The 27,822-nt window shown below is 41.5% G+C and overlaps 2 protein-coding genes across 13 annotated transcripts in view; one reads left to right on the top strand and one right to left on the bottom strand.

The window, feature by feature from the left end:
* Window positions 1–350: 350 nt before the first annotated feature.
* PPP2R3C (protein phosphatase 2 regulatory subunit B''gamma) lies at window positions 351–27,433 on the bottom strand. 7 transcript variants are annotated; one of them, XM_045013538.1, is made up of 13 exons: window positions 27,312–27,433; window positions 24,904–25,031; window positions 23,064–23,168; window positions 21,196–21,308; window positions 19,770–19,867; window positions 14,716–14,786; window positions 13,554–13,686; window positions 12,280–12,335; window positions 12,125–12,200; window positions 11,289–11,425; window positions 9,740–9,877; window positions 1,873–1,932; window positions 351–1,083 (listed from the first exon to the last, which is right to left on the bottom strand). In XM_045013538.1, exons 1-13 carry the CDS (start codon window positions 27,334–27,336, stop codon window positions 895–897), a joined length of 1,329 nt encoding a protein of 442 aa, XP_044869473.1. In that variant the 5' UTR covers window positions 27,337–27,433; the 3' UTR covers window positions 351–894. The 7 variants fall into 7 exon arrangements, with proteins under 7 accessions (XP_044869473.1, XP_044869472.1, XP_044869477.1 ...); XM_045013537.1 differs by having other exon boundaries at window positions 24,904–25,034; window positions 27,312–27,351; XM_045013542.1 differs by lacking the exon at window positions 27,312–27,433 and adding an exon at window positions 27,154–27,305.
* LOC123368608 (protein only RNase P catalytic subunit) overlaps window positions 27,419–27,822 on the top strand; it is a 90,231-nt gene continuing 89,827 nt past the window's right edge. For 2 of the 6 annotated variants that reach the window (XM_045013529.1, XM_045013526.1), the window contains exon 1: window positions 27,478–27,702. Coding sequence is in view for 1 of the 6 variants with exons in the window: in XM_045013523.1 (XP_044869458.1) it covers window positions 27,463–27,596 (134 nt within the window). In the remaining 5 variants the exon portion in view is untranslated. Of the gene's footprint in view, window positions 27,766–27,822 lie in introns of all 6 variants that reach the window. The other 4 variants (XM_045013528.1, XM_045013524.1, XM_045013523.1 and 1 more) reach the window with 3 other exon arrangements.

Here is a 27,822-nt window from a genome sequence, read left to right as displayed (position 1 = left end):
CCTTCTGAGGTAATATACAGGAGTGAAAGTAAAGCCTTGAGGTGTTCCAGTTTGACTAGTGGTATGATTTAATTAAACCAGTGAAAACCCTGCTGTAAATACTTGCACGTAGCGTAAATAAATTTCTGAATAGACTTAAGCTAAGTAACAATAGACTCTTTAAATTGCTGCAAACACCTCTGTAGATGCACTAATATTGTTTTGAAACATTCAGGTTAAACCAGTGCATGTTCTTCATATAGACAAGACAGTTCACTTATGCCATTCAGTACTTTGTGTGTCTACCACAGATGCTAGTGTGGGTATTAAACTCTGCTTGTCAATCACGGTTAATTACTTATTCTCCCTCCTACTAAAATAATTCAAATTTTTATTTATACAAAACCTTCATCTATAGTTGAATAATGTGGGAGGAGGAAACAGTTCATACTGCATACATAACATGCTTAACACTTAGTTGCTAGTGAACACTACATATGACAGGTTTAAAAACTGACATCAAATACAGTGGTGTTAGATCAATCCCAGGATTCCTACTGGCTTCAGCAGAAACAGGCCAACCCTGGGCATTTTTGGAAATCCCATTCTTACTATTCTGCAGGTTTTAATATACGTCCTAGAACAAAATGTTGAAAGAAATGTTACTTGCTACTGTAGGTTGAAGAAAGATTCCAAACAATCTTTTCAGCTTACTAAAATCCAAACCATTGTTGCCTCTTAAATAGCACTGTAGCTATTTTGGCTTCACCATTTGTCAATTTGACAATCCCTATACAAAGTTTTAATACCACACATTTGGGGGAAGATGGCAGTGTCTTATTTGGATAATGAATAGGCCTGCAGCTTCAGAGTTTGTGCATATTTAGGCACATCTCCATGAGTACAGTATTCCTGTTATGTGTCGTCAATATCTGTAGTATTGTCATTATCACTTGCTACAAGAACCTCTCTGTTCTCATAGGTCCAGAAGCCATTCAGATCAATTAGAATGCTAGTAACAGTGTCTCCTTGGCTACTGTTGATTAAGTCTTGAAGGGAGATCTTGTACGGATCCTTAGGCTTCACCATATCAAAGATTTCATCCTATGAAAGGAAAACCATAGAATTAAGAGGCACATTTATAAGCAGAATAGTGATTAATTTATCCCTAGCATGTACAGAATGATCATTTGGGCAGTCTGTGCCCCTCACTCATGAAGCTTTGATCTAAAATAAGATTGCATCTTAAGTACAGAGTGGTAGCTGAGTACACTGCCCCTCTAGTAATGGTCTTACTCAGCCAGAGAGGAAGTATGGTGGGCTCAGAAAGGCAGCATGAAGCCCTGCCACTTTAAAAAACAACAAAACACAAAGATATCAGGCAAATCCCTGCCTAATGTTATGGAATTTTCTCTTCATTAAACATGAGTCACTTGCAGTATTTCAAGACTTCTGAAACTAAATAGGGAACTGCTATCTAATATTATGTTAGAATGGTATCAGTAAGATGTAGTATGCTTTTAGTTACTGGCAGTTCTCAAGGTAGAGCTATTTGATTTCTTTACAAGTAAAACTTCCAATTATTGTCAAGCATCTAAAACCAAAGGTGAGGTTCCGTGTGTGCTTACTGTAGGTACTTGCATCAGAAAAAAATGTACTAAAAGAAGTTGAGTACTAAAAACTTTGCTTTCAGAATAATTAGTCTAGAATGAAGGGGAATTTCCAAGGTCACATTGCTGACGAGTTGCATCAACTTTGCCATGCGGTAAAAAAATAGAACAGCTCACAAATACCCAGTAGCTACAATACTGTGCAAGTAAAATTTCAAATCTGTTTAATTCAAAAATTCCAGTTATGCACACACAGTACTCTCTATATTTAGGGAAAGCTAACCTTGACATCTTGAAAAGAAACTGGTTCTTGTCCATGGATTTTCATTTGTTCCTGAATAGCCTATAGGAAAAGAAAAGCTGTTAGAGGAGTAGAAACAAAACGGATAATGTAGTGTTCTACAGCTGCTCAGTACTAGATTTAAAAAAAAATTGTCTAAAAGGGACAAGGTGGGGGAGATCTTTTATTGGACCAACTTCTGTTGGTGAGAGACACAAGCTTTCGAACCACACAGAGCTCTTCTTCAGGTCAAAAGCTTGTCTCCCTCTCTAACAGAATTTGGTCTAATAAAAGATATTACTTCACCCACCTTTACTCTCTAATATCTGGGCACAGACACAGCTACACTACCTTTAAAGAAAGAGATGTTAACTGTAGTGGTAGTGGCTGCAACCCATTCATCCTTCCATGAACAGAGTGAACAATCCAAACAATGAAAGCAACTGGAACTAAATTATCCACAGAGGCAGGACTGGATTAAGGTCAATCACGCTGGGTATGTCTACACTGCGACTGGCTGCGTGCACAGCAGGAGAAATGCAACTGGATAAATAGACATATGCTAGCTGTCAGGGTTCCCTCCCCACTCTGGGGAGGCTTGAGAATAATCTACCAACCAGATAGGTAAACAAGTGAGCACAGACCAGACCTTTGGGGTTTTAGGTTCTTAAAAAAACAGAACTTTAGTATAAAGGAAAAAAAAAAGTAAAAGTAGTACCTCTGTAAAATCAGGATGGAAGGTAATTTTACAGGGTAATAAGATTTAAAACACCGAGGGTTCCCCTCTAGGCAAAACTTAAAAGTTACAAAAACAGGGATAAACCTCCCTCTTAGCACAGGGAAAATTCACAAGCTAAAACAAAAGATAATCTAACGCATTTTCTTGCTATTACTGTAATATTAAATGCATCATTTCAGTAGGAGCTGGATTACTTGCTTGGTTTCTCCCTTTGTCTCGGAGAGAACCACACAAAGCAAAAACCTTCCCCCTTAGATTTGAAAGTAGCTTCTCCCCTTATTGGTCAGGTGCCAACCACGTTATTTGAGCTTCTTAACCCCTTACAGGTAAAGGAGGGATTTTATTCTACCCTTAGCTGTATGTTTGACAGTAGCTCTGAGCTACTGTGCTAAAAATAGTATTGTGGCCATTGCGACACAGGTGGTAGCATAGGCTAGCCACTCAATAAGTACCAGCCCACCTAATGCTGGGTTGGTAGCCTGTGCCATGACATCCACACTATTTTTAGTCTGCTAGTTCAAGCAGAGCTAGTGCAAGTCTGTTCACCAGGACAGGGAAGCATGCTCCCAGCTCTAGTGTAAATATACCCTATATGCCTGGGCCCTCAGCTTCTGGAGTGACATGATGATCTCAATCTTAACTTCCAGTGAAAAAAAATTGTTTCTGACCCTCTCAGCTGCAACAAAAAGCTTGAAAATGTGACCCAAGTGTAAGTGAGGCCTGTCTTAGTCTGCAGACAGCCTAAAAGTGTGAAGTGCCCGATTCATTTTAGCTATAAAAGCACCTATCATGCAAATGAAGGACATGGCTGAGGCAGGATCACAGGGGCCCCAAGTGGGGGTATACCTGAAGGCCCCAGATTGCCTTAATTTGGTCCTGCACAAATTGCCAAACTGCTAGTGACCTGGTAGGAGCACACTTAGGACTTGTCCACATTTGAAATGCTAGAGCTGCTACAGTGCTTCAGTGTAGACACTATCTATGTTGACAGCAAGGGTTCTCCCTTTGGCATAGGTGATCCATCTTCCCAAGAGGCTGTAGCTAAGTCAACAGAAGAATTCTTCCATTGACTTAGCATTGCCTACATTGGGGCTCAGGTTTGCTTAACTATGCCACTCAGGAGTGTGGATTTTTCCTGAGCAACATAGTCAAGCTGACTTGACTCTTACTGTAGAACAGGCTTTAATATTTTTCTTTGTAGCCCACTTTGATAAATGTAAGACAATAGATTTACTGCTGTGGATAAGAAAGACCAATTCAAAGTTTGATACTGACAATTGAAGGGCATTACTGACATTATTGCAAAGGCAGGGAGTCACCTGTATGGAGAAAGGGTGCAGATGACCACACAATCTAATAAAAAATTACTGTATGTAGGATTTCTGAATACTAGCTGTACCCCAACTGCCTGCCACCCTCTGTTACAGAGGTGACTGCATTATAGTGGTACTGTACAAAGATTATGTAGTTTGTAAAGTGTTTTGAGACACAGGGTGTTAAGTAAACTATTATGCTGCTTTAAATGTTTAGATTCCACAGCAAAAAATACAACCGGTTCTGTATTAACTGAATGAAACCTTGCAGATTAAATAAATGAATAATCTGAACAAAATGCAATTTTGCAGTGTAAAACATATTTGAACTTAACATCACGTGGAAATACACCCTAGTTTGAAGCCAATTTGAAACAAAACATAGCTTTTTATTCTCTAGATTTTTTTATTAGACAAAATTTGAGATAGCGCTATACCTATTACATTTAGAAACTCAATGAATAAAGACAGTGATTCCTTGCCATAGGAGAGAGTTGAGGCACAACATGTTTCATTCACTACATAATTCTGTCCAAACATTTGAGTGGACCTTTGTAAATTGTACAGTAAGGGGGGAAAAACTAATCAGAAGATGGACCAATCAGTGCCTGTGACAGAGTTCTGTATCTATTTTCTATAGCAAGCTACTTTGAAAGATGGAACCTGTATTCTGGTTGGTTAAAATAATTCACAGCAGTAGCTAAACTAAACCACAAGCTGGGAAGAGAAGGTCAGCATCTTTGTACAACGCACTAACAAATTTAGTAGGTTAACTAAATAAAGCCATGCAACATGGTGATAACCAACCCAACAGTATTTAGCAGCAGAAAACACATGGCGCCATGGTTGAGGGAGTACAACTTAAGGGCCTCATCAAATGTCCCCTGAAGTCAAGCAGTCTTTCCACTGATTTCAATAGCCATTGGATCAGACAGTGAGGACGCCAATTCATGCAGATTTACCTTGTGAAATTGGCAATCATGCTTTATGTAATTTAAGAACTAATACAAGTTGTCAAATGTGACAAAATTGTCACCAAGTTCTTTTATTACAATTCTCTGGCACCATCTGAACCACCAGCAACAAGCCAATACTAAAGTGAACCTGTTTCACGATCTGTATAGAATTCAGCTCAGGCTGGATTCTGTACCAGCACAGCACTTACTGAAAAAGCTTTGAAACTGTTCCAGTGTTTATTTGGAAGATTTCTGTTGAAAGATCGTGCCTTTCCAGAATGATATAATTGAAGTCACTATCAGTAAACGGTTTTTGTTTAATAGACAGGAGGTTTATTACTGAACAGCAGCAAAGGGCATAAGACTATAAATAAGACTTTATGAGCTATGTCTGAATGCTTAATGAGCTGAATGAATATGTACTTGTTCTTGATTTGGATAGTGCAGGCTTGAATACAATTAAATGCAGTTGATTTTAGTATCTTGGTACAAAATGCCATGTGCAGATAACTAAAAATATTTGTGATTCTAACTTTATCTGACACAATTGTTGCTGAAGAAGGATCTTACCCCCGAGAACAGGATCAGGCAAATAACTCCCTCTGACATCAATCAAAGCCAGGATTGAGCCCCAAGCTATCAACACCAAAAATAATTGATAACTTTTCTTACTTACAATCTATTTTCTGCAAATATAGGCACTGCATAAGTTTTCAAGGAGATTCAACCATATGGAAAGTTTGAAGGGAGAGTTGCAAGCCAAAGGGAGATAACGTTACAGAAAAGTAAATTTGGAATTAGAGTAATTTTAATGACTTTTTTTTTAATGGAAGCTTAACTATGGGAACCTTCTTCAGAGCTAAATATTGAGAAAAATTTGATTCACAGAGCCTCAGAAAGTGCAATGAGTTTAGTGTGTAATCTTGAAATGTTAATAAATGAAATGCTTGAAAATGCAAGTTAATAAACACAAGTCTGTCAGTTGGCATCACTGAGACTTTGTGGGATAATAAACATGACTGGAATATTGGTATAGAAAGGTACAGCTTGCTCAGGAAGGTCAGGCAGGGGAAAAAAGGGAGGAGGCGTTGCCTTATATATTAAAAATGTACACACTTGGACTAAGGTTGAGATGGAAATAGGAGACAGACTTGTTTAAAATCTCTGGATAAGGATAAAAGGGGTAAAAAAACAAGGGTGATGTCATGGTAGGGGTCTACTACAGACCACCTAACTAAGAAGAAGAGTTGGAGAAAGCTTTTTTTAGACAATTAACAAAATCATCCAAAGCAACATGTGGAGTATGGGAGCTAGGGCCACCACTTCCAGGAGCTGGGTAAGGAGCTGGTTCCCCCTCCTCCCCCACCCACGTGGCATCCCCCTGGCCTCAACTTGCCCCTGTCCCCCCCCCCCCTCCAGCACCCACCCCAGGTTGCACCCCCCCCAGCACCCACAGCACTCCGCCCCCCCCCCAAAGCCATGACTCGCCCCCCCGAGCACCTGCACCCCACTACTCAGCACCCACGGTGCTTCCCCAGGCTGTGCCCCCCCCAGCACCTGCAGCACCTGCCCCCCCCAGCACCCCCCCTGAGTTCCTTCCCCCAGTTTTAGTCAGGGGTATTTTTAGTACAAGTCATGGACAGGTTATGGGCTGTGAATTTTTGTTTACTGTCCGTGACCTGTCCATGACTTTTATTAAAAATACCCGTGACTAAAACGTATCCTTAGTGATGAGGGACTTCGACTACCCAGGCATCTGTTGGGAAAATAATACAGCAGGGCACAGACTATCCAACTCGTTCTTGGAATTATATTGGAGACAATTTTTTATTTTAGAAGGTGGAGAAAGCTACTAAGGGAGAGGCTGTTCTAGATTGATTTTGACGAATAGGGAAGAACTGGTAGAGAATTTGAAAGTGAAAGGCAGCCTAGGTGAAAGTGATCATGAAATGGTAGAGTTCATGATTCTAAGGAATGGTAGGAGGGAGAACAGTACACTAAAGATAATGGATTTCAAGAAGGCTGACTTTAGCAAACTGAGTGACTTGATAAGTTTTTCAAAGCAACATTATTAAGGGCACAAGAGCAAACTATCCCACTGTGTAGGAAAGACAGGAAGAATGGCAAGAGACCATGATGACTTAACCAGGACATATTCAATGATCTAACTCAAAGAAGAGTCCTACAGAAAGTGGAAACTAGGTCAAATGACAAAGGATGAATATAAACAAACAACAGGTATGTAGGGACAAAATTAGAAAGACCAAAGCACAAAACGAAATTAAACTAGCTAGAGACATAAAGGGTAACAAGAAAACATTCTTCAAATACATAAGAAGCAAGAGGAAGACCAAGGACAAGGTAGGCCCATTACTCAATGAGGGGGGAAAAACAATAACAGAAAACGTGGAAGAGGCAGAAGTGCTAAATTACTTTTTCGTTTTGGTTTTCATCAAAAAGGTTAGCAGCAATTGGATGACTAACATAGGTGAATGCCAGTGAAAATGAGGTAAGATCAGAGGCTAATATAGGGAAAGAACAAGTTAAAAATTACTTAGACGAGTTAGATGTCTTCAAGTCACCAGGACCTGATGAAATACATCCTAGAATACTCAAGCAACTGACTGAGGAGATATCTGAGCCATTAGCGATTATCTTTGAAAAGTCATGGAAGATGGGAGAGATTCCAGAGGACTTGAAAAGGGCAAATATATTGCCAATCTATAAAAGTGGAAATAAAGACAACCTGGGGAATTACAGACCAGTCGGCTTAACTTTAGTACCCTGAAAGATAATGGAGCAAATCATTAAGCAATCAATTTGCAAATACCAGGAAGATGATAAAGTGATAAGTAAGAGTCAGTCTGGATTTGTCAAGAACAAATTGTGTCAAACCAACCTAATCATAGAAGATTAGGGTTGGAAGAGACCTCAGGAGGTCATCTAGTCCATCCCCCTGCTCAAAGCAGGACCAACATCAACTAAATCATCCCAGCCAGGGCTTTGTCAAGACGGGCCTTAAAAGCCATTAAGGATGGAGATTCCACCACCTCCCTAGTTAAAACATTCCTGTGCTTCACCACACTTCTAGTGAAATAGTGTTTCCTAATATCCAACCTAGACCTCCCCCACTGCAACATGAGACCATTGCTTCTTGTTCTGTCATCTGCCATCACTGAGAACAGCCGAGCTCCATCCTCTTTGGAACCCCATTTCAGGTAGTTGAAGGCTGCTATCAAATCCCCCCTCACTCTTCTCTTCTGCAGACTAAACAAGCCCAGTTCCCTCAGTCTTGCCTCGTAAGCCATGTGCCCCAGCCCCCTGATCATTTTTGTGCCCGCTTAATAGCTTTTGTTGCCCTCCTAATAGCTTTCTTTGACAGGGTGACAAGCCCTGTGGACAGGGAGGAAGCGGTAAATGTGGTATATCTTGACCTTAGTAAGCCTTTTGATATTATCTTGCACAATCGTCTCATAAACAAACTAGAGAAATACTACCTAAATGGAACTACTATAAGGTGAAAGCATAACTGGTTGGAAAACCATTCCCAGAGAGTAGTGATCAGTGGTTCACAGTCAAGCTGGAAGGGCATATTGAGTGGGGTCTCGCAGGGATCATTTCTGGGTCCAGTTCTGTTCAATATCTTCATCAAGGATTTAAATAATGGCATAGAGAATACATTTATAAAGTACTCCACTTAGGAAGGAACAATCAGTTGCACACATACACAATGGGAAATGACTGCCTAGAAAGCAGTACTGCAGAAAGGGATCTGGGGGTCATAGTGGAGCACTGTTGCAAAAAAACTAAACATCGTTCTGGGGTGTATTAGCAGGAGTGTTGTAAGGAAGACACAAGTAATAATTCTTCTGTTCTACTCCATGCTGATTAGCCCTCAACTGGAGTATTGTGTCCAGTTCTGGGTGCCACATTTCAGGAAAAATGTGGACAAATTGGAGCAAATCCAGGTAAGAGTAACAAAAATGATTAAAGGTCTAGAAAACATGACCAAGGAAGGAAGATTGAAAAAAATTGGGTTTGATTAGTCCGGAGAAGAGAAGACTGAGGGGGGCATGATAACAGTTTTCAAGTACATAAAAGGTTGTTACAAGGAGGAGGGAGAAAAATTATTCTCTTTAACCTCTGAGGATAGGATAAGAAGCAATGGGCTTAAATTGCTGCAAGGAAGGTTTAGGTTGGACATTAGGAAAAACTTCCTAATTGTCAGGGTAGATAAGCAATGGAATAAAATGCCTAGGGAGTTTGTGGAATCTCCATCATTGGAGGTTTTTAAAAGCAAGTTAGACAAACACCTGTCAGGGATGGTCTAGAGATAATACTTAGTCCTTCCATGAGAGCAGGGGACTGGACTAGATGACCTCTCGAGGTCCCTTCCAGTCCTATGATTCTGTGATCTGCACACTAAAATAAAATCCTTTAAGTGGCTGCACAGAACTACCATTGCATTTTCTATTACTTCGAATGCATTTTGGATCCTCTGAGGCACTGAAACGCTGTGTATAAAGAAATTAAGAGCATCCCATACAGTTGTCTTTATTTTTTTACCTTGTAAGTAAGTCTTCATTATAGGGCAATTTCAACTGTTGGAACACCAAAATTATTTTCTATTGATTTAGATTAAATCAAAGCAATTTAGTTTCTAATGCAGGTAAGATGTTGAAAATGCCTTCTGAATTATTTCCAAGTTTTAGAATGTGGGGTTTTAACATTTAAAATCTTTTTTTTAAATCTTTTTAAAGTTGACAAAAACCTCATAGAGAGCATAGGTAATTTAAAGTGATTCCCTGTAGATCTGTAAGTAGAAGCACAGAGACTATAACAACACACATATAGAGACTTACCCTAAAGAAATAATTCAGGGAAAAAACATTCAGGTACCCTTTGTTCTCTATATCAAGCAGTTTGAAAATATATTGTAGAGCTGCAGGTTCCTTTCTGTTTTCTAATGCAAGCACAAAGTCCAGGTAGGTCTTATAGTCCTAAAAGAAAATACAATCATGATTATTACAGTCATCTTTTTAAATTGATTTTGCAAGCAGGAACATTGTAATTGGTGGCTATTTCACTGTAGGGTAGCCGTTAGGGTTTTTTGGAAGACGACAACATGAAACAGAAAATGGTTGCTGCCACTGAAGTGAATGGAGAAGTTTGTTTCTATGATTTACTGAGGCAGCATACCCATACTTTTTCACTAACATTTTATTTATAAACTAAGGAATCTGTCCAGAAACCCAAATGAAACAGGCTATATACATTTAAACAATACTTGTTTATTACATCCTTAGATTGCCAAGCACAGTCCAGTTGGCTGAGATGGGGACCATATGACAAGGTAGTTTCCAAAAATTTCCTCCACTTCTAGTCAATAGTTTATAGCACTAAAATAATGATAGGCTTGCCATTGGCTGAGAGTGGGCCACATAACCAACGGACCTAAAACACAGGACTCTCAAAACAGGGTAACTAATGCTGCAGGACTTATAGGACCAAACAGACCCTGGGTTGAGACATTAAATATAGTAGAATTTGGATCATACTTTCTCTTTTTTCCATTAGTGCCACTGCTTTGGTTTCTTGATCACAATACAACAATTAACTATAGCTACCCACATAGGTTACATATACATGGTATTTCTATGCATTCATCACAACCCCATCCACTTTAGCTTAAAATTGGAGCCCCAGAACACAGACCGCTAGGGTGAATTCACAATTAACTATGTTTGCATTTTATAAACCATCTCAACATAAACACAAAGAACAGTGATACACTATAAATCAAGTGTTTCACGATAAACAATATACACATACGTTTTCACTGATTGTCTTTGTCCATCCTAAGTCTTTAGTTTTAATTTATAGGCTCCTCACTATTCACTCTCATAGCTGTAGGAGACGCACAGCAAAACCACCATAGTCTTCTGCCTCACATTAACTTCACAATGAGGTTTATTATTTAACTAGCTGCTGGGTCAGCTCTCTAATGAACATTGTTCAGTTACTTGCCATTTGGATTTCATTCTTTGTTTAAAGAGAAAGAGCCAAAATCATTCCAGAAACATTCCTGCTTCTCCACATTTAGTTAACATTACTGCCTTCAGTTATTGGAGAGGAAAATTTATACTGGATTATCTTGGTTTGTTACAATGGTACCTCATCTCCTTTCACAAAAATATACTGGAATAACACATTACGCTTTTTGGTAATAATCAGATAATTATATTTTCTAAGCTTCTGCTCTGTTCAAGTTGCAGAAGCAGGTACTAAATAAAATAGTCATATTACTTTAATCTGTTCTTTGTTTTAAAGATAATGCTTATGCTAATATATCTATCATCGTTTTAGTAGAGAATGTGTAAATCGGAGTGCAAGCTAGAGATTCATGATTACCATTTCTCCATCATAAGTCAGGCATTCCTGGAAGACACGATCTAAAAATATGTTGGTCAGAGTCCCTGTTCCATAGCGGGACAGTTCCTCTTTGCTGAGCATACCATTGTGATCTTTGTCAAGATTTAAATACTGGCCTAGGAAGAAAAAAATAGACTGAAAATACAATAAAATCTCCCTACATCATAGAAGAAGTAAATTTTAATGTGACAACACACAGAAGTGTCAAGTTCATATAACGTATTTCACATTATTTTGGATTAAAGTATACGTTATTAAGTAAAGTTATTAAATTGCAATGTTCTAGCTCTGTAAGAATATTTATAGTTCACCCTAAGCATATACAGAATGTAGAAAGACAAGGTCCCTGCCCCAAAGCACTAACAGCATAAATCACATGAAGATGGTACATGGAATAGAACAAGCCTCAGTACAGAAATGGAGAGTGACAATGTAAGAAAGTTTAGTGGCAATAGTGATTTTAAAGAAGGAATGGAGGGCGAATGGCACACAAGGAGGAGGCTGTTTCAGGGGTAAAGAAGAGATGCACAGATAAGAGTGGGAATAGACATAGGGAGCAGTTAGGACAGAAGGTAGGGAAGAGTCTAAGGAGCATGAAGAGAGATGTAAGGGATAGTGAATTTGAGGACCAAAAACATGAACATGATGCAGAAGGTGAGAGGGATGTAGTGAAGAGTGGAGGAAGCAGGAGAGGAAGATTATCTAAGCAGTGGGGTTTTACACAGATATGGGGCCACAGAGGAAAGGTAATACTGAGTCTCTGACTAAATTATGCAAGCTAGTGAATACAAATGACTGTGCATGTAGGAACATACCATAAACCCTCAATGCAGATGGAGCAGAAAACCAATTTGTTTCTTGACTTTCTTTAGAAAGTTCTTCGTCCCTTAACTAAATGAAAAGGAAGCACCCAGTTAGAATTCAGGAAATGCAAAGTGAAAACAACAAAACATTTCAAGAGATTTTTTACCTCCAATAAGTCATCCAGAAAGCTGCAAGCTAAAATATCTTGTATCTTTATCTTGCCTGCAGGAAAAGAAAAAAAAAATCCGTAATATGGTCACCTAGTTACACATCAACCTGGCCTTACTCACTTGAGAGGTTCCATTTACTTTAGTGGTACTGAGTGAATAAGGTTACCAGGGTTGGGTCCTAAAGATTACCAGGAAAAACAATGCAATTTATTATCAATTATGTTTCCTAACCCCTCAAAAAGAGAATCAATAAAAAAGCTTATCACACAGACACAAGTTAAAACGTTAAATTTAAGGATCAAACACAAGTCATTTAAAAAAAAAATACAAATTAGCTGTTATAGTGACAGCGTAAAACAAAACCTGACATTTGTAAACTGTGTCTCAGTTCAAAAAGGAATCATTATGGAATTACACAATTTTAAAGACAGGCAGTTAGGATCAAAATTATGAGTGTTTATTACAAAGTCACAAGTGAAACATAAACAACTTGTGTTTGTGCATTTGTGAAAGTTATAGGCCAGGTCCATACTGAAAACTTTTAACAGGATAGTAACATTGGTTGGGTGTGATTTTTTTCTTTAATACAACATTTTTTATACTGGCAAAAGGCCTAATGTAGGTGTAGTTACAGTGGCAAAACATGCCAAAACAGCTTATTTCATTCAGGGAACTGGTATAAGCTATACCAGCAAAAGCACTCTTTTGATGGTGGAAGCTCTGTCTACACTAGGAGGGTTTCCTGGTATAGCTATACCACAAACCTTTTCTAGTGTAGATTAGGCCAGAGATACTCAAAAATCCAACTAACGAGAGTATATCAGATTGACAGAAAGATCTCTGGCTTGTGTTTTATGAGAAGAATTACTTGGCAGAATACCATCAGAACTGAGGTAATTGTTGTGCTGCACTTAACTGTAGTAGGGATTAATATAAAGCTAATCCTAGTTCATTTATTTTTGCCGCAGTATAGCCCAATGTATTATTTTTAATTTCTAAGCAAATACTCTGGAGTACAACTCTGAGGTGGTATTTCATTAGGACTCATTCTGACTCTGATCCTGCAATCTGATCTGTGCAGACACACCATTAAACCTATGCAGAACCCCATAGTCTTCAGTAGAGTTCAGTCTGCACAGATCATATTGCAAGATTGGGGCCTATGAAAATATTTGTACAATGTTATAAAGATAGAAACAACTTCAGTATTCATATTTTTTAAGTAAAAACATTTCCACATATATTTGAGAGTTTGAAAAAATAAGTTTACCTGTTCTGAGAGGGTCTAAAAAGAAGAAGAACTTTCTAACCGCAGTGCAGACATAGAACGAGTAAAATGATTTTTCTAAACCATCCAACTGTGGCAAAGTAGGGATAAGTTCCAAAATATAATTTTCTAAATCCTGCAAAATTAAAAAAGGAAAGAAAATATGCTTTGAGATTATAAACATTGCCATTATTCAATTTAAATTAATTGTTTAAATTATTCTTTTGCTTTACAAGTTTTATTTGTTGAAAATATTATCCTGCAGCAATGTCACTGTACTGCTTGAATTATTTAACCACCTACATCCTCTCCCTTTCTTCCAGTTTTTAAACCTGAGTTTGACTAATGATGATCTCTTCCTCTACAAATTTCAGAAATTTACTGCACATAGTAAATCAGATGGTACCTTGAATAATTAGAGACTAATTAAAACCTCTATTCAGATGGTTTATACCATTGCCAGTAAAAGTGACAGGAGAAGAGCATATGACAGCACAGCAGCAGTTTTTTTGTGTCAAAATTAAAAGACAACAGGAGCAACAGGAAGAATAGAGGGTGCTGAGACATTGCTCCCTCATATGATGAAACAAACATTTCTGTACACTTGAGGTTGTTTCTTCAAGATGAACACCACGTAAAATGCACACCTGGCATTATGACTGGCACTGTTTCATTAGTAAAACAGGGAGGGAGGGGGAAATACATGTGAATATGTGGTAAACTGAATCTTTGCCAAATGCCAGTGCACAATTGTGGGATCTGGATGTTCTTTTTGCTTAATAGTCAATCATAGATTTTATTTTTTAAGACTGCTACATGTGTAAAGATAAAATAATCCGAAGAGCATCTTTAGCACCAGTCTTTTACATCATCTCTTTATCAATAAATATAATAGAATATCAATTATCTGAAATCTTAGTATTGAAACCTCCCTAAGGAATTACCAGTATGTCTCCCAAACTAGCGATTCCCTTGCCATTAAATCTCTATTACTCTGTATAAACTCCTCTTTATCCAAACAAACCTGGTGTCACCCAAGATGTCTGGACTATTGGGATCTTACTCTAATGGAGAAACATTAAAGTACAAGTCACCTTTATCCTCTCTGTTGATTTAAATTACCCAGAATAAAGTACATTAAATTTATGGAGTGGGCAGTACTTACCGATTCTCTGAGGTAACCCTGTCCTGCCACATCATATAAACTGAGGCCTATTCTTGTCTGGTGAAGCCATACTGTAAAAAAGGATTTAGAATCATGATACAGGATCCTTTTTTGGGGCAAAGAATAAATACTTAGTTAACACAGAGTTAAAGTTGACTGACAGTCTCTTGTACCCTTTCAGAATGTCAAATGCACCTATACTTAATCCTCTGAAAACCAGGAATTACAGATTTAAGATACATACCAATCCTGCCCCACAACCTTCACCCTACCACCCGGAGTTAACAAGCGTCACAGGGGATATACTGTAACTATGTTTCAGCCAAGGTTGCCCCACATGCAACTATCAGGAATGACTAAGTAAATGTGCCATTTTATGTGGTGTGTTGTGTCGCATGGAATTGTATTCTCTAATTTATCGGCATGTACTTATTACTCCTGAGGGAATTCTGTGCCAAAAAATTAAAAATTCTGCACTCATTTTAAAATTCTGCACCATTCTGCATATTTTGTCAATAAATATATGTGGAGGCTCCAGCATGGCAGTGGGGAGCACAGGCCACTGGCTGCACAGAGGTGGGAGATCACCCTGCAGCCCCACCCCCCTGGGGACACGGACATGGCAGCGAGGCTGTACCTGACCCTGATAGAGTGCAAGGGCCAGGCCTGCCCCAGAAATACACCAGGGTCATGCCCCTCTGTGCCATGCAAACCAAGATAGCAAGTGAGAGAGAGAGACTCTTGCACGCACACCCAACCCTAGCCCCCAATCTGGGTGTGGGGCAAGCAGGCTCAGCCCGAAAGGATCTAAGCATGGAGGGGCTTAGTGTGGGGGGGATCCAGGTGTGGGGTGAGAGGCTTCTAAGTGGGGCAATCTGGGTGTGGGCAGCTTGGTATGGGGGGTGCACAGGAGCTTGTTGGGGGGTTCCAGGTACAGTGGGAATGGGACTCTGCAGTGGGGTCCAGGTGAACGTGGTTGGGGCTCAGCATGGGAAGTCAGGATGTGGAGGATGGGGCTTGGTTTGGGGGCTCAGTGGGGGTGGGGTCCAGGAGCAACTGGTTGGGGCTCAGTGGGAGGAGGGTGCAGGGAGCTTATCAGAGTGGTATAGAGGGATGGGGCTCGTTGAGGTGAGGGTTTGAGTGCAGGGGATGGTCTAGGTGCGGGGGTTGGAGTCCAGATGCAGGGGTTGAGGTTCTGGGAGGGGATCTGGGGGGCGTCTGGATGCATGGGGGTTGTGCAACAGGGAGCAGCTCTCTGACACAGCCATGGCCGCTCTTTGCAGGGGAAGAGGAAGTCCCATCTTCCCCCGCCTCCAGCCTGGCTGGGACTAGAGATGAGCATGATGCAGGGTAGGAGCCACTGGCCAGTGCGTCCCCAGCCACCCACAGTGATTTACCTCCCTGCTGGCTGCTCAGGGCCGGCTTCAGGCACCAGCTTAGCAAGCAGATGCTTGGGGCGGCCACTCTGGAGAGGGGCGGCACGTCCAGGTATTCGGCGGCAATTCGGCGGAGGGTCTCTCACTCCCGCTTGGAGCAAAGGACCTCCCGCTGAAATGCCACAGATCGCGATCACGGCTTTTTTTTTTTTTTTGGCTGCTTGGGGCGGCAAAACCCCTGGAGACGGCCCTGTGGCTGCTCCAGGCGCCCAAAACGCCACACCTGCGCTGCGGGGGAGAGGTGCGTGACCACTTTTGCAGCTTCCCTTTGCTTCGCAATCAGAAACCATTTTTCTGCAAGGAAGCAAAGAAATCTGTGGAGGCATGAATTTTGTGCATGCGCAGTAGCACAGAATTCCCCAGGAGTATGTACTTCAATGTCCCTTTACCGTTACTGTTAGGTATATCTACCCAGCAGCTGGGGTTGCAATTCCCATCTTGAGTAGACGTGTGCATTCTGCTTGAGCCAGCACCTAAAACTAGCATTGTGGCTAGGGCGGCACAGGCACAGTGGTTTGGGCTAGCTACCTGAGTACAATCCTAGCCAAGGTCCTTCCTCATGGCTACAATCCTTCAATACCGGAGTACAATCCTATCTAAGATCCTTCTTCATGGCTAGCCGCTCAGGCCACACTGCTACTCTTAGCTTGCTAGCTTGAGCAGAGCTATTGTGAGTTCGCCTACCTAAGCTGGAAATTATACCTCCCTGATGCAGTATAGACGTCCCCTTTAGAAACTGGTGCAGGGATTACTTGTAGCAGGTTGCAATAGCCCACACCACAATATATGAACAAATTTTTGTTCTGAGTTATGTGGGTTGTACAAAGAGTGGAGCAACACAGTTCAACCTTGACGTGGGAATTTGTAGTAGTATGATAGTATCCATGATAGCGCACTACAGGACAGGGATAAGAGTAGGACATATTCCACCAGGAATCCTTAGGATAGGGGATGCTATCATCTGGCAAAATTGGGGTAGTCTGTGCAGGATAAGTGAAGTGGGTGAGTATAGGCCAGGCTGAGGCAGCTCATGTTCACAAAGCCCAACGTAAACACAACTTTTGCCTTAGGGAGGACATGGTTTGACATTTTCTCCTACTGTACCTATGTGCTTTGTCTCCACCAGTACTCCATATCATCTAGCAGAATAGAGTGCTATGTCACTTGTCAGGGACAGGTTGGGCTTGTGACACCCTGGCACCCCCATGTTCACCACTGTCATATAATTATGATATGTTTTGTACAAAGTATGCCTTGTGAATATCATTCTAAAAGTTCTGATCTGCTAGACACTAATATCTCATTGGATTGTAAGTACTATCACTGTATGTGAAGTTATGAAGTTTGGCTATGTATGTGCTACTGAAACATGCTGTGAGGTTGAAAATACCCACAAGTAGACTTTCAGGTACAACAATAAAAAGGCCAAACAATGTTGATTGCTTATTAAGGAAATACACACAAGCACATGGATTACCCCAGGAACTGTGTACAATGGAAACCTCTCAGACATAGCACTACACAATGGGAACTGTTTGACCCAGGTCATAGCAAAAGAGCTTTCCAGCAAGTTGGAAGAAGATATAAAACTTGGCTTCAATCTCCCTACAACACAACACCTGAAAGTACCAGAGGAAAAAAGACTGAACTGGGGGAGAAGTGCTAGTCCCAGGCAGGAAAGAAGGAAGCCTGCCTGTGTATGCAAAAGCTAACCTGATTGTACTATCTATCTGAGTGAGACACTGCTTGATTCAAATCCTAACTATTACATTAGGCTTAGATTGTGGTTTTGTTTTATTTCTTAGGACTTTCATCTGTTTGCTATCACTTAAAATCTATCTTTCTGTAGTTAATAAATCTGTTTTATGTTTTATCTTAACCAGTGTGTTTTTGAGTGAAGGGTTTGGGGAAAAATCTCAGCTCAGTTAACAAGGGTGTGTGCATCGTCCTCTTCACATTGAGGGAGGGGTGGACTAGGTAATAAATTCATACTAGTCAAGTTTTGACCAGGGCAGGAGGGTACAGATCCAGGTTCCTAGGCTGGGGAGCTGCAGGTATTTTGTCTGGAGCCTATCTATTGTTGGTTCACGCACTGACTGGCAGAGCATACATGAACACAGCTGGGTGTGATCTCTGCCTGTGGATGTTGGTGTGAGCACAAGCTTGGAGGGCTTTGCAGCTTGTCACAATGTCACAGTGAGAGAGGGAACCCAGATTGGTAGAACAGAGGGGCTCAGCTGTACCCCAGTTCCAGGTGGCACCCCGGAGGGGACATATCACAGGGATATCACTCGAAGTCGGCAGAGTTAAGAATGCAGGGTAGAACTGGTGTGTGCTTGAACTCTGTGTTTCCTGGTTTGCAGAGGTTTAAGTATAGAAGCATTTGATGTTCTGAAAGGATACAAGCTTCTGCAGTCAACCTTAACTCTGTGTAAATGAAGTTTTTGGGCACTGAATTTCTCTTGTTTTTTGAGGAAGTGCTGTTAGTAAGGAAGGTATGATTCAGGGACACAAATAGGCTTTCTGGGAACACCTCACTACTATTCAGATACCACTTCTGCCCTCCCCCTGGCTCCTCCATGCTCTCAGTAGGGCTGGGAAGGTATGAGGAGAAAGGAAAGTTGTAACTGATGGGCTGTGAGAAGCACATCTACCAGCTGGAAGCAGTAATGCAGAGTGGAGGGAAGCTCCAGATTCCACTCTGGGGGCTAATGTAGGTGTATGGGGCTCTGCACAATCTTCTGCAGCATAGCAGTACACAGGTGTCTTCTTAAGACATTTTTAGATTAATCAGAACATTCTCTGGAGAAGAATATAGCTTGACACAATAGCTCCAAGAGGTGTGAACTGATCTATTCACAAAGAGGGTGCCACACAGACAACCTGCTTACACCTAAATGTGTAATGGAAGAAACCCAAAACTAACAACAACAAAAAAGCTTGTTTTGGAACTCAGGGCTGGTCTACTCTAGAAGCATCAGCACTGATGCAGCTGCGCTACTGTGGCACGTCTGGTGAAGACGCCCTATGCCAGCCGACAGGAGAGACCTCTCATCACAAAACCACCTCCACAAGAGGTGGAAGCTATATTGGCAAGAGAAGCTGACACATCTCTGTCCACACTGGCGCTTAGGTTAGTGGCTTATTCACATCCTGGAGTGACATAAGTTATACTGACATACGTGGTAATGTGTACAAGCCCTTGGTTGTTTAAAGAAGAGCATAAGGCATCTTAAATAGTTACCCATTCACTATTTTTCCTTGTGTGGTGTCAAATCTGCAACAGTAGCTTGGAATAGTCTTAGCAAGAAGTCAAGGTGTGAGTAAGCAGGAAGGCAGATGACTTTTAAAAGCTTTATTTCAAAGCCAGAAGGAACCTGCCATTGATATTTCAGGAGTTTGAATCTTTTTTCCTATAAAACAATACTCAGGAAAAAAAGGTGGAACAGGAAAATAGGATTTGTAACCCAAGGGCCAGATATTACTCCTGTTGAACAGAACTGCAAGTGTCCTGTTAGACTTCAACAGGTGAAGGGCCATACACTAGGAATATAATACGACTTAAATATGCCTGAAAATAAAATAATATTCAGTATCACAGAGGAAATATCTACTCACCTTTTCTCATCACATAATTGAAGAACTGCATGATAGATATCCTTCCATAGGGGTCATTGTGGAGTAATTTAGCAAAGACTTTCGCTGTAAAGAACTGCCTATGAAACACAAGAATGACAACACTAAGGGTTTTTCTACACTAAGGACTTGAAATGCAACAATCTAGACACTACCTATGGAATGAATTCTTCCATCAACCTAGTGCTGTCTACACCAGAGGTTAGGTTGGCTTAACTAGGTTGCTCAGGGGTGTGGATTTTGCACACCCCTGAGTGACGTAGCTGGGTTGATCTAACTTTTTACTGTAGACCAGGCATCAGACTGTGCAAACTAATATAATGACATCAAGTTGACTGGTTGATCCAGCTACAGTATATAAAACAACTAACAGTCTTCTGAATATTATTTCATGACAGGATAGGATGTGTTATTTTTCTGGAAATGGATAAAAAGAATAGCAGACACTAGGCCAGATCTTAATCTCAGGCATGCTATCCAGGTGCCTCAGAAAATCCGTAACGTGAATGAATTGCACAAGCAAAGTAAGAGATTTTAAGAGAGATGCGCAGTGACATTCAAGGGATAGAAGAGATCAGAAAATGAACCAGAATTTTCAGACCTGCCTGGTTTTCTACAAAAAAACAAAATATAAAATGTAATGTCCGGATACTGCAGTCGCTCCCTGTCCAATTTTCCTCATTGGTTTCAAGAGTAGTTTCCCACATTATAATATCAAAAGCGTTGTTTCTATTTATAGAAAGTAAACTATGCACCTCTTAACTAGGACAGCTCAGATTTAAGTTCAATAATGAACAGCATCAACTGCTGCTTAGTGGAGATGCCTTCTGATGATTTAATGGTCTTTTGTGTATTTCAATTCTAGTTAAATCTATTTACCCTTTTAGCAGCTTCCAAGTCTCCTTAACTAGGATGATGTATGAAGAAACTGTATGACCTGCCTGACTACAACCTGTTCCTGACTATTAGTTTGCTCCTGCCAAACCAAACAAACCAACCAGGCTGCTATGCTGGATGTATAAAAGAGGCCTCTGACACTGGAGAGACACCAGGATCAGTCCATCTGTTAGTGCAGACAGTGCTTCTTCCCAGCCACAGGAGCTCTGCGGTTTCCTGGACAGTAGCATTACTATTAGAATGGTGTTTCTGTTCATAAGAACTTCCTCTTAATTAAAATGAAACAGGATTTACTGGGGGCATCTCAATCAAAAGGATCCTACCATGTCTAACATTAACTTTTTTGCAGGGGTGCAAATTGAAGAGTCCAGTGATAATTTTCTTATATACCATTTGCTCACCCTTAATTAAACTTCCTATTATAACTTTAAGTAGTTACAAAGCATATAGTATTATGATCTTAAATAGCTGTTTAGCTTTAGTAAGCATGTACTAGATAAAGGAGCCTTACTTGCATTTGGGTCCAGCTTTCTCACCAACTTTCAAGAAGCTCTCATAATTGATCATTGCTTCCTCCCCAATCAGAGGTGGTGTCTGATGTTTGTCCAGCAGAAACCACAAATTCTTAAAAGGGATTTAAATTTGGTTAGGGAAATATCACATAACAAATGTTAACATGCTCAAACAGGTTACTCATATCTAGGGCTCCGTGTCTGTCACAGATGTCACGGAAGACACTGATTTGGTGACTTTCTGCGATCTCCATGACTTCTGCAGGGGTCAGTGTGGCTGACCCCAGGGCCAGCTGCTCAGGTGGCCCCTGGGACAGCCACACCAGCCGCTGAGGGAGTGGCCCCGGGGACAGCCACACCAGTCACTGCTCCAGCGGACCCCGGCAGTGGTCCTGGGATGGACGGAGCAGCCACGGTCCAAGGCCCTTGGCAGCTGGTGCCACTGGCCCTGTCCCCCCCGGCCAAGGTTTAATCACATGCATTTTTGGTATAAGTCATGGACAGGTCAAGGGCTGTGAATTTTTGTTTATTGCCCGTGAACTGCCCATGACTTTTACTAAAAATACCAGTGACTAAATCATAGCCGTACTCATATCTAAGAGTATGTCTTCAATGCAGAGTTAACTTGGGCGACTGGCACTCAGCTCTGCACCCAGGTTGGCCTAGCTCAGGTGCAAGCCGCCACATTGCAAACCTATAGTTGAATGTGTCCACCCAACTGCATCCATACTGGTACTCTACTCATCTGTGTGTATCATTTGGGGGGCCACAGCCCATGGTTCTTTGTACCCAGTAAGTTAAGCTGTTCTTTGCTTCTTTCTCAGTAAATTGCATAGGTACTGGACCTAGGGGTGCTGCTGCACCCCCTAGCTTGAAGTAGTTTCTATCATATAGACGGTTTACAGTTTGGTTCAATGGCTCTCAGCACCCCCATTATTGCTCCAGCGCCCCTGGTGAATCGTGGGAGAACTTGTCTGTCCTGGCTATTCAGGGGGAATTGTGGGAAGGCATTGGAGGACTATCAGCACTTGAGTGGTTTAACCTGTGTTCACACTACAAAATTGGCAGGCTAGCAGCCCACGTGTAAACAGCACTTAAGCTTTAGTTCACACCCCAAGATGGGCCAACTAGGTGGGGTATAAAGCATCACCACACTCAGGTGAGAGGTTTTGTAGGTGGGCAGGAGCCAGGATAGGGGAAACACTTGAGGCAAGAGCCTGAGTTAACTCTGCAGTGAAGACAAGCCCTAACAATAGACTTATAGACTTTAAGGTCAGAAGAGACCATCATGATAATCTAATCTGACCTCCTGCATGTTGCAGGCCACAGAACCTCACCCACTCACTCCTCTAATAGATCCATAACCTCTGGCTGAGTAACTGAAGTCCTCAAATCATGGTTTAAAGACTTAAAGTTACAGAGAATGCACCATTTACACTAGTTGAAACCTGCAAGTGACCCATGCCCCATGCTGCAGAGGAAGGCGAAAACCCGCCAGGGTCTCTGCCAATCTGACCCAGGGGAAAATTCCTTCCCAACTCCAAATATGGTGATCAGTTAGACTCTGAGCACATGGGCAAGCCCCAGCAGCCAGACAACTGGGAAATAATTCTCTACAGTAAGTCAGAGCCCTCCCCATCTTCTGTCCCATCACCAGCCATTGGAGATATTTGCTGCTCGCAGTCACAGACCAGCTACTTGCAATTGTAGGCAGTCTCATCAGACCATCCTCTCCATAAATTTATCAAGCTGAGTCTTGAAGCCAGTTAGTTTTCTTGCCCACACTGCTCCCTTTGGAAGGCTGTTCCAGAACTTCACTCCTCTGATGGTTAGATTAAGAAATGATAAATTCTTAGTGCCTTCTTACCTGCAGCTCTTCATTATCTAACAGCTCTCTACTTTTTCTCTGTAGAAAGACTGCTCTAGATTCTTCTCTTAATTTCTGCAGCAAGACTTCATCCTCAGCCGGTAGCTAAAAATATTACAATGTTATTATTTATATTGCACTCCTTAAGCCCCAATCAAGATCATGGTCCTGTTTTGCTACGTGCTCTACAAGCACATCAGAATACAAGTCTCTGTTTTACAAAGAGATTACAGTCTAATCTGTAACAATATACAATCTACCAAAAAAATAGGACAGAAGGAAGGAGTATGTTTTTATCGTGTATTAAATATGGCCTAAATATTTCCATATTGATATTATAAACTTTGTAATATGGGCTGGAATTATATTCGCTATGGAGCCAAAACCACTGCAAGATGTTAGTTTCTGATCTCATGAAAGACAAATAACTGCAAAATGTCTCAAGTCACTGTCTCCTATTACTTCTTGGTTTATAGCCCAACTTTGATTGATGCATAAAAATACCTTTTCATATCTTTTGCATGGTACAACTATTGCCAAACATCTGACACTGAACAATATCCTGGTCAATGTAACCTAAAATCCTTAATACAGTTCCTGTGAATTTATAAGCATTTTCAAAGTGTACATTTCATATTGCCGCTTCATTAAGTACTTTTGCCAAACAGTACACTCAGATGTGTGCCATGGATTTTACTAGAACCTAAGGATGTGTGGGATGTCAGTGCAATCTGTATTTCAGTAGGAGCATCTGCAATCCTCAGCATGCTGTATTTAGGAAATTGCTATTTTATATAATGGATACATATGTGAAAAAGTAGACACAAATAGTTTTTACTGATTATTTAAAGGTCTAGGACAGAGAATTCTATTTTTTTGTAGGGTTAATACTTATTTCATTTTCTGGTAACTTTCCCCCACCCCCCGCTTTCAAGTTTATTACCTTTGGTAGGAAAAAAAAGTATTAATTACTACTTTGCATTGAAGAGCCTGATTTTTATTTTATTTTTTTCAAATAATGAAGGGCTTCAAGAAAACTAACACAAATGCAAGGCTGACATGGGCATTCTATGCTATAATATCAAGGGCTACAGTCAAAAACCGTGGCTCTGGACTGACCACTGGTTTCTTTCTTACAGAGGTGAAGTGCTTGACCAACTCCTTCTGTTGGATAACAAAAGCAACAACTCTACCCTTAGATTACAAGACCAGTGACCCATCCTTTTGGCAAAATGAGTATCTTATTCATGGCTAATGAGAGACAGGAAATGCAGAAAATAAAATAGAAAAGGTGGTTTCCAGATCCTAGAGCTTGATATGACATTGTCATATGGAGAGAGCCCTCATTCATTCATCCAAGAAAGGTTGGGAAGTGTAGAAAAACAATAATCACACAATAGGCTGTTGTGACAAATGTATAACTATTGTCAAACTAATTGTGTGACACCTTCTGCAAATGCTCAGGAAACAGGGTAGGGACTTCACAGTACTGGCATTCCAGGGTCATGAATTGCACGTAAAAGTTGGAAAAGATGGGAAGTGGGATTTCAAGTTTTGAAAACAGAAAAAATATATATTTTATGTTGCTCAAGGGCTAACCCAATTAATCAATTTGCTACAGCATTAGCAAACTATTTCATGGCTTAATCAGATCCTCCTCAGCAGCTGTATAAGATTCATTAAATCCACAACTAGAAGGGAAAAACACTCACAACAGAGCTCTCTCAAATTCTGATCCAATGTAGTTTTTGCTACTAAAATGCCAGTATTAAAGAGGTAAAGTTTTTCTGCTTTGAGTGGTATATTCTTAGGTTTAAGTAGCTCTGGATATACCACTTACCCTGTAATAAAACCGTGGTATATTCATGTAGGATGTATTAACGCTTTTTCTTCCTCCTTTCCATTCCATGTAGTATTTTGTAAACAACTCCATTTCTTCATCCTTTAGCTCTTGTTCACTTTTTTTAGCTGCTTAACATAGAACAGAATATCTTACATTTTACCCCCAGGTAGACTGATTTTAACAAAGTGTTGGGTTAAAGGAAATCCATTTTGCTTTTATATAATTGCATTTTTAAACAACTAGTGTCACTATAATTTGTATAATCTGCAGAGGGCATAAAGTAAAAGGCATAAATGCCTGGAAAACAGCAGACATACATCATGTTTGTCTGCTCCCCAAAGGCTTGCAGAAGACCCTCTCTGCTAACACCATGTGCTCGGAAAGCTTTGAGTGGAGGAGGGCAGGGCTGTGGCTGGAAAAGGCAGGGAGCAGTCAGTTCTCTGGTGCTATTTTTTTAAATGTAATTCTGCTACAGTCACTAAGTCACCTCAGAGTCTTAATGTGCATTCACAAGGGAGGTCTCTGTGGCAACATGACTCCCTCAAGAGTAGCACTACTATTGGATGAGGCAAAGTAGGTGCAGGTTCCCACAATTTCCCTGCAGATGCACAAGTTCCTTAGGGTTTCAGGACCACGATCCCTGCATACTACCACAAACCCTTGGAAGAAAGATCCTGTTTGTTTCATCATAATGTGAAAGTCAAGGTTCCTGTGGTTTTTCCCCCTCACAGGAAGAGTGCACATTCTACATTTGCATTTAGCATAACTTTCTGCACATATCTAACTAAAGACTAATGAAAGCTTAGCAGTTGCTAAAACATACCTATATTAATTTAATCTATAATTTTTGCATTTACTATTTGTAGAAATTATAGATTAACTATCATGAAAAACTTGGCTTCAACGCCCATTTGTCTTTTGGGCTAGGACTATTTCTCCCTCTCTCTTCAGATCATTCATTGAAGAGAAATTATTGCTGTACATTACACTTGTATTTCTTTTGGGTAGAACTAAGGGGGCTCCACTCCATCCCCATGCAGTATTGTAAGCAAAGTTCAAAGTGTCAGAAACTATCTCCAGACATGTCTAAGTAATTGCTAATAAAGTAGTAAAATCTTTGAAGAAAATTGTAAGAATACCAACATCCTCAGTAATGTGAATGAGAAATAAAAAGCACTACATTTTATTCAGTTACAACTAAATAAAAGTACAGATTACTACACATTTATTTGCATTTATTCTTCATACAAAAGGTATGCAAATATACTAATTAGGTACTAAGATACCACAGCAAGGAGCTGGGTATATGTGCCTGAATACATTAGATAGGCACATCTCCTATCTATCAAAGATGCCAACCAACCTGAGGTCCTTGGTATAAACAAAGGTTTGTCACTACTGCTCTAAAACCAATTATGTGGCTGTACAAGCCTGCAAGTTGTTGTTCCTAGGATTCATACAATAGTTGAAGCTACTTTCTACTTGGGGGGGGGAAGTGTTTTTTTGAAAGTCGTTTCTTTAGCTTGCATCATGCAATGATATGGTATCAATTTCACTGTGCACACTTTAACAATATATTGTCGTGGGGAGGGAAAGAAAACATTACCAGCATACAGTGCAGACCCAAAAGCACTTGGACTTGGAATCTGGCAAGCTCTGTCACTCATGTGTAATGTAAAACATCCTACAGGTTGCATCATTTTCAGCAGGAATGTTTTATGTGGCAAAGACAAGGGGTCTTTTTTTAAACGCAAAGAGCTGAAATGTGATTTGTGTGAGACCTCAGCTCTAGTGCCAGGTGTGGGCCTTGCAGTCCTGGAGGCATCTCAGGGCCCTCATGAGCACAGGGAGCTCCAGCGAGGCTACACTAGCCCTTCAGATGTGGTAGGTAGCACGTGTTAGCTAATGTCACACCCTAGACGAGGCCTGTGTGACCTCACCCCGATTGCAGGGATCGGGCTCCCTGGCCCGTTCAGGCTTGACCCCTACCCCCGCTGAGGCAGCCTACCGGGGCGGGACAGGCACCCACTACGGTGGTGCTTTGTGACAGGGACGCCCGTCTGCTCGCTCACGGCACTGAGGGCCCGAACAGAGCCAGCTCGGGACCGGCTGGTTCCAGGGCAGGGCCGGGCTGTCAGCACAGCCCCTTAGCTCCGCGCTGGAGCGAGCCCGGGCAGAGCCAGAGACGCTCCCGTCCGCTCTCTGGGGGACCCCGCAGCCTCTGCGCCCCGTTCCCCGCGCACTCACGGCCGGTGCAGGCGGCCAGCCGGCCCCGCAACGCCTGTTTCCACTCCATGCCCCGCAACGCCCCGCCCCAACGGGCGCACATCCGGGTTACTGTTCCGCCATCACGTGACCACCATGCTAGGTGCGGGTAAGAAGCTGCTAAGGGCCCTGGGAATTACTTCCGGCGCCTGCGACCTGTCCCATACGCCTCGTACGTCTCCGGCCGACTAAAGCTACTGGCGCTGACACCCTGCCCGTAACCAATATGGCGGCCACGAGCCCCTTAGGTCACTTTACTGTGCTCTGTTCTCATTGGATCCCTGTGATCACATGCGTAACACGAGCCGGCAGTCTGGACTGTGGCGAGCCTCATACAGAGCCCTGATTGGCGGACGGACCATTCAGCGCGTGACAGGGAGCAAGTACAGAGGAAAAGCTCTTCCTTATGTAGAGCGACTGCACGGGTGCGGCTCCGCTGTTACTTGACCCGCCCCTTTCGGCTATGAGTGGCATCGACCAGAGCCGCTCAGCGCTGCGATACTGACACCAGCGGCGCATCGCCTGAGACAGGTCCGCGTGGGGAAGGCAGCAAAGGCATGGCCCGCAATTGGACCACAGGGACTACATCCCCCAGTACGTGCTGCGCGCCCTGTAGAGGCGGCCGGGTTGTATTGCATGCTGGGAGCTGTA

This window comes from Mauremys mutica, chromosome 4 (assembly GCF_020497125.1).
Source record: "Mauremys mutica isolate MM-2020 ecotype Southern chromosome 4, ASM2049712v1, whole genome shotgun sequence".
Lineage (NCBI taxonomy): Eukaryota > Metazoa > Chordata > Testudines > Geoemydidae > Mauremys > Mauremys mutica.
The sequence above is the reverse complement of the archived record's forward strand: the minus strand, read 5'-3'. Positions and strand labels throughout refer to the sequence as shown.